At 40.8% G+C, this 6407-nt stretch overlaps 1 protein-coding gene across 1 annotated transcript in view; it reads right to left on the reverse strand.

Moving 5' to 3' along the window:
- Positions 1-1461: 1461 nt before the first annotated feature.
- The window catches only part of peds1a (plasmanylethanolamine desaturase 1a), a 36435-nt gene continuing 31489 nt past the window's right edge, over positions 1462-6407 (reverse strand). Inside the window, exon 6 of the mRNA XM_023406131.2 lies at positions 1462-4907. Coding sequence (XP_023261899.1) covers positions 4786-4907 — 122 coding nt within the window. The 3' untranslated portion in view covers positions 1462-4785. The remainder of the gene's footprint in view (positions 4908-6407) is intronic.

The following is a 6407-nucleotide window of genomic DNA, read 5'->3' on the forward strand; positions in this document are numbered from 1 at the left end:
TATCTCCTCATCAGGATGAACAACTTTGGTAAGATAGTTAAAGGACCTGTAGAATTTAGTGGCATCTAACGGTGTGGTTGCAGATTGCAACCAAATAAATACCCCTCATTCCTCCCTTTCCAAGCATGTTGGAGAACCTATATTGTGGCCTTCAGGTAACAAAAAAAAAACGTGAAAGGTCTTCTCTAGAGCAAGTGATTGGTATGTCCATTCTGAACTTCTGTAGAAACATGGCGGTACAATGCGGTGATCTCTGTGGAAGAGGACACAGACCCCATGTACATATAAAGGGCTCATTCTATGCTAACACTCACCTTTGTTCAGAAGTAATGGATCAACAAAATCCAAATTAGAGGATTCACTTAACATCCTCTGGTATCAAACCATTGACATGCTTGAAATGGTTTAATCAGCATGCTTTCAAAGCTCTGCAAGAATAAGACACTAACTTTAGTCTTTAACAATGTATTTTGCATTACCATTACATTACCATTGCTGGGATATTACTGCAATATCATGTCATTATGTTTCTATGATGTGTAAATATCTACTATTCCCTTTCAGGACTTGACATCATACTGCTACCCCCAACTACAAACACTACATTTATCAGCTATGGTAGCACTCAGTCCACTAGTGGGCAGCAGTAATGCTGGTTAGATTCATCTAACAGACATCTCAGTCCTCCAGTCGTCCAAACTCTTAAACCAGCTGTTAAATTGATGCATTACAATCGTCTGTATCACTTTCCTGTCAGCACCTGTCTCTGCCCCTCCTCCCCTCTTTTTGCTTCCCGTCCTTGTCTCCTCTCCTTTCTAATTACCTTCCTGTCCCTCCTCCTGGCACTGGACCTGCCTTCAGCTCTCAGCAGGACCCACAGGGACAAGCTGCAGCAGCTGTGCCCCAACAGGGGCTCTGCTTCCTGGGGAGTTAGCTCCGGATGGTGAAATTCACTGAACCGATCTGGGAGGTCATGATGCCAGACATATAGAGCAGAACGAGGTGAATCTCTGACCTCTGCAGTCAGGAGCGGAGACTTGAACCTGACACTAGAGGGTGCTGGTGGCTCAGCAGTAGCATTTCACCCCAGTGTGTTGTATTTCTCTCAAATCAAACTTTTGAGCCGGCCGCCAGCCGTGGCATTAACCCTGACAGAAAAACATGCTTTAAGATTAATGAAAAGTGCTCATCTGGTAACCATATGCCCCCATTTTGTGTTCTCATTTTGCTTGTACATATCCTTGGATCATCAGGCTTTGTAACCTTCTAAAGCTAAAGACATTAATGGGACATGCGACACTAAAAGTGCCTCTTCAGTCCTATGAGTTGTGCACATGGTGTTTGCAGTAGTGTGTTGCAATGAAGTTTACTATTCTGCAGTCTTTATCAAAACCACATGCTGAGCAGAGATATCTTCAAATACATGTTTTTCATACTACAGATAACCACAGCAAGTGAACATTTGGAGATAATAAACCTTTATTTAAATCAAAGAGCAGATAAAAACATTAAGGCAGACGAGCAGCGAGCGTTGAGCTGCAAAATGGAACGTCAGAATTTAACTATACAAGGCTTGATCCGTTCATAAAAAAATAGAAAATTATGAAGCCAGAGAAAAAAAGAGAACACAACGTGAGAGAGAGCATGTGTGTGTGTGTGTCTGTTTGTGTATGGCTGCATTCAAGAGATTTAAATCGTGTATGTGCATGTGTGTGAGTGTGTGCATGCAAGTGAGACATGATTTAATTTGTAGGTGAAAAGGTGCTTGCAGGACACATTTTCAGATATTTAATCAGTAAAACAATAAAGTGCTGTTATAATTGACCTGCTACGACTGAGGAGATTTCCAGCCTTGAAATAAAACTACAAGTCAAGCAGCTAGACTCTCTAATACAGAGTTAGTAACAGCCAACTAAAGTGCATGTGTCACAGTATGAAATGTAAACAAAAATCAGAGATACTAAAGACTTTTTTTGCATTCTATAAGCTACTTGGTGACCAGTTTTTGCTGAAAAATAATGAATTAGTTCTTTTCTTTTCTTTTTTTTCTCCTTCCTCTCACATCAGTTGACACAAACTGACTAACTAAAATGTTGCCATGCATTTCTTCAATGACTCTGATTTAAGTTTAGAGGTTTGTGACACATTTCTTATTGTCGAGTGTTTATTATTTACAGTTGCAATCACATACGCAGCACAGTGGGTTAGACAGTGGCACCAATTAGCATCTTGCAAAACAATTTGCGAGGTTTCTTTTTCTTTTCAATGAGAAGACGTGGGATGTGGACAACAATGAATAATAATTTCTAACATGATTTGAATGACTGCAACTGTATTTTCTTTTGTGGTACATGGTTATCTTTTGATACAAAAAAATGCAACAAAAAGGATTTTCAAGCTTTCCTATATTAGTAAATTACATGATTGTGTCGGGCTGTATGCAGTGGTCTAGTTGTTCTGAAATCAATAAAAATTCTTGGTGATGCAGAATGTAACAAAAAGCAATGACCAGCTAAGCTAGTCCTGCCCTGAGCCGTCCAGTGTGTTAGTGAAAAGCTAATGCTAACTACACATGTAGGACTCATTGTATGTTCTTTGGGGGTAGCCAGAATCCTCCAGGAAACTAAACTTCTCATAGCAAGATTTCTGTCTGCAGACATGTTTAGGGTACTGTAAGAAGAAACTACTGATGCTAAGAAGGTTTAGCTTCTGTCTCTGCACTTTATGCTAAAATGGAGGAAAGAAGCTTGATAATATATATGAACATCAATCTGTCATCCAAACTTCATGCCAGACTTTCTCTATTTTCATACCTTTCTTGCCAAGAGTTATATGAAGCTACCGCCAGTATCCAGCTAGGTTAGCTTAACACAAAGACTGGAAACATGGAAAACAGTCAGCCTGGCTCTGTCGAAAGGTAAGAAAATCTCAAAATATGTTAATTAGGGAGCTTTAGAGGTGGTGGTTTTACCTCCGGATAGAGCCATGCTAGCTAACTGCTGCTGCTGAGTGTAGCTTCATATTTTTTTATTTATCTCACAGGTATGAGAGCAGTATCAATCTTATTATCTAAGTCTCAGCAAGTTAATAAGATAATAAGTATATTTCCCAAATATGTCAAAGTATTCTTTAAAGTAAAGACTCCTTTAAGGTCTTCACATTTACCAGCCGCAACAGCATATGGATGTGTGTGTGTCATCATGGCAAAATGTGGTCTTGTAGACACTGCAGCAGGAACTACCACAGAGCCTCACAACGGTACAAGATCACAAAACTTTACAGGAGTGTAGCTGAGATCAAAATGAAGGCCAATTTCAAAGATGGGTGTGGTCCGACCCATGAGTACTGAGTGCTCATGTAATAATGAAGTTATGACTACTGAGTGCTCATGGATCAGTATGTCAACATGTGGCTGGTGTGGTCCCATTGCAAGAAGATCTGTAGACCAACCTACATGTATCCATCCAGAAGAAATTCAGCTGGGTCACTTTTCTGTCTGGACACCTTCTTCCTAAAACAATTTATATACAAAGAAACAACCAAATAAATCTGGCTGCCCTCTTACTTTGCTTAAAAAGTGAAAAAAAATATGAAATGCTTCTTCACTACAATTAGCTTATCACTTTTGCTAAAAATTCTAACTAATCTGGATTCAAGTGAACTATAGCTTCTAATTAAACTTCCATTTAATTCTCGATACCCTAATTCTGAAGCTTTTACGTTTGTACATGCTGCTTTCTGCATTTGTCAAGTGACAAAAAACTGGACTGCTGAAAAGTTCCTCAACACAAAAACGATCAATGCATAAGAAAAGTTCTACAGTTTGTCAAAGCACATGTAAGATGAACAGAGTGCTGTCAACAACTAACCAAAACTGAATAACATGATTGTTGTTGTATTAACATATGCAGTGTTTAAGTATGGATCTGCAACTTGACTGCTGTGTTTATAACAGTGCGAGGAAATTTCTTATGGAAGAAGCTACAGTATGTATTTTACATGTGTGTCCTCACCAGTCTTATCTTGCCTGGCCCTCACTGTGAGATTGTCTTAGATCAAGCACAGGCACAAAAAGAAAAGTTATAACTCTGTGTAGCAGGTCTGACTTCTTAATTTTTTTTAATCTAAAGCACACAATCATCAGATTTTCACCTTCTTGTGTGTAAATGCAGCCAGAGAGTTTAAAGAGGATGGTGATGTTTCTAGAAAAACAACCTTAACACTTAAAAAATAACAGACAAGAAGAAATCAGAAGAGACAGTGACTAGACATTTGACTTCTAAACTTGTGTGTGTGTGTGTGTGTGTGTGTGTGTGTGTGTGTGTGTGTGTGTAGGTGTGTGTGTGTGTGTAGGTGTGTATGTGTGTGTGGTGTCACTCCTGGAGAGCCCAACCTCCAGAAACCTCCTACACCTACACACCACCACACCTCATTGGTTAAACAGGCCTACACCAGCTGATTGGCTGTTACAGCAGTGTCCTCATCTAGTAATGTTTTCACCTCCTACGTTCAAAGCGTCTTAAACTGCAGACTCCGCCACATACAGAAATCACTCTAACCACCTTTGATTTTTTTTTTTGCAAAGACGGTTTCTTTGAATATTTGCTCTTTAGCAAAAAAGCAAGAAGCACAGAGACATGAGTAAATTGTAAGTGAGGGAGTGTGTGTGTGTGTGTGTGTGTGTATATGTGTGTGTGTTTCCCCCCATCCATCGCTATTTCAGTGTTTTTGCATCTGAAAGCCCATCACTTCATCCAACCATCCGTCTGTGTATTCATGTGTTTATCAGTCAGTCTTCTTGGCCCACGCCAGGTCATCTGACCGGGGTTTCTGCCCTGTCAGGCATTCGATCAACCGCTCCATCCGTCTCCAAAAGCCCAGCTGGTCCAGTGGATAGTTACACCAACCTGGGATATAAGGAAACATGGAAAAAAAGATGGAAGGAAGGAAGGGAGAAAGTCAGGAAGGTGGAGAAAGGAGGAGAGGATTAGAGATGGAGAAGTAAAAACATAGCTAAGAAACAAATGGAGACATTATAGAACTGTAAGTTTAATTACTTCTAAAAACGAGATAAAGCCAATAACATACATATTGTATGTATTGTTTACTTAGATTTTACGGAATGACATGAAGGATAAATATGATGTACGAGCCTAAGCATTTTAGACAGATCACGCCACAGTCTCGGACCCCGAGGGGATTTTGCTACTGTATTTAGATATTTGTTTTGTCTCTGACCCCGCCTACTGCTCCAACTATACCCACAGAGCCAACACAGGCTCACTTTGACCTGCTTCTCACCATCCTTCCTCCAATACCGCCGCCTTTTCCCTCCAGACTCTCTGTACTGCTCTTGCAAACTTCTCTCTTTTAGTTTTTAATCTCTTTGCTTTTCTTCAGATTTCACACTTCTGTCTTTCACACGTCCTTTGTCTTCTTCCCCTCCTCTTACCTCCTGTCTCACTCTCATCATAATGTCCAGACTAAATATCAGAGGGGCAGAGGGACAGAGATGTCCTTAGCCCCTACTAACACACAGAAACACATCCGTGCACATGCTCACACACACTCCACATACACTCCATGCTTTTCATTCTTGTGCAGTTTACAGGGAGTTCAATGGCTGTGATATTTGTTTTGAGGTAAATACATTAATGTATGTATGGCTGCAGGCCACATGAACATGTACATGATGTACACATGAATGCATGCATGACTGTACAGTACTCTGTGTGAATACATGTGACTGCTCTGACATACACACACAGTCATGTCTTAGCTGAGCGTGTTACACACACGTACCAACGTCACTGCTTTGGAAGCAGCTGAGCACTCCCCTGACATTTGAGATGAAAAGCCATTTTACTATTATTACCCCACACACACACACAACTGATGCATTTGTATGTAAAGCACTTGCACTTTCAGTTTTACTTCGTGAGCCCACACAGTCAATAACAACAAGCACACAAATGTGGAAATAAAAAAGAAATCGGATGCACAAGCCACACACACACACACACACACACACACACACACACACACACACACACACACACACACACAGAGAGAGAGAGACAAGAAGCAAATAGAGACATCCACAAGGGCTGTGTGTACTTAGCCCTACCCTTGTCTGATGCTCACACACCACCACCCATGATGTGTTTGCATAGGGTGCATGCTATAGCTGCGGGGATGTGAGTGTGTGTGCGTGTCCCTCCAGTGACCCTCTCTCTGCTGGAAGACATAAAGGAGCCAGAGGTTTTATTTGATTTCACTCTTTCCCTCCATCTCTCCTTCCTCCTTTTCTTTCTCACTCCATTTCTCCTTCTTTTGCCACATACTAGCCTTTTTTTATTTTATTCTTCCAAATCCCTGCTTCCTACCCTCCCACCCCCCCACCCCCC

The sequence above is a fragment of the Seriola lalandi genome, unplaced genomic scaffold (assembly GCF_002814215.2).
Source record: "Seriola lalandi dorsalis isolate HSWRI2012SDOR001 ecotype SW California unplaced genomic scaffold, Sedor1 jcf7180002054295, whole genome shotgun sequence".
NCBI classification, from domain to species: domain Eukaryota; kingdom Metazoa; phylum Chordata; class Actinopteri; order Carangiformes; family Carangidae; genus Seriola; species Seriola lalandi.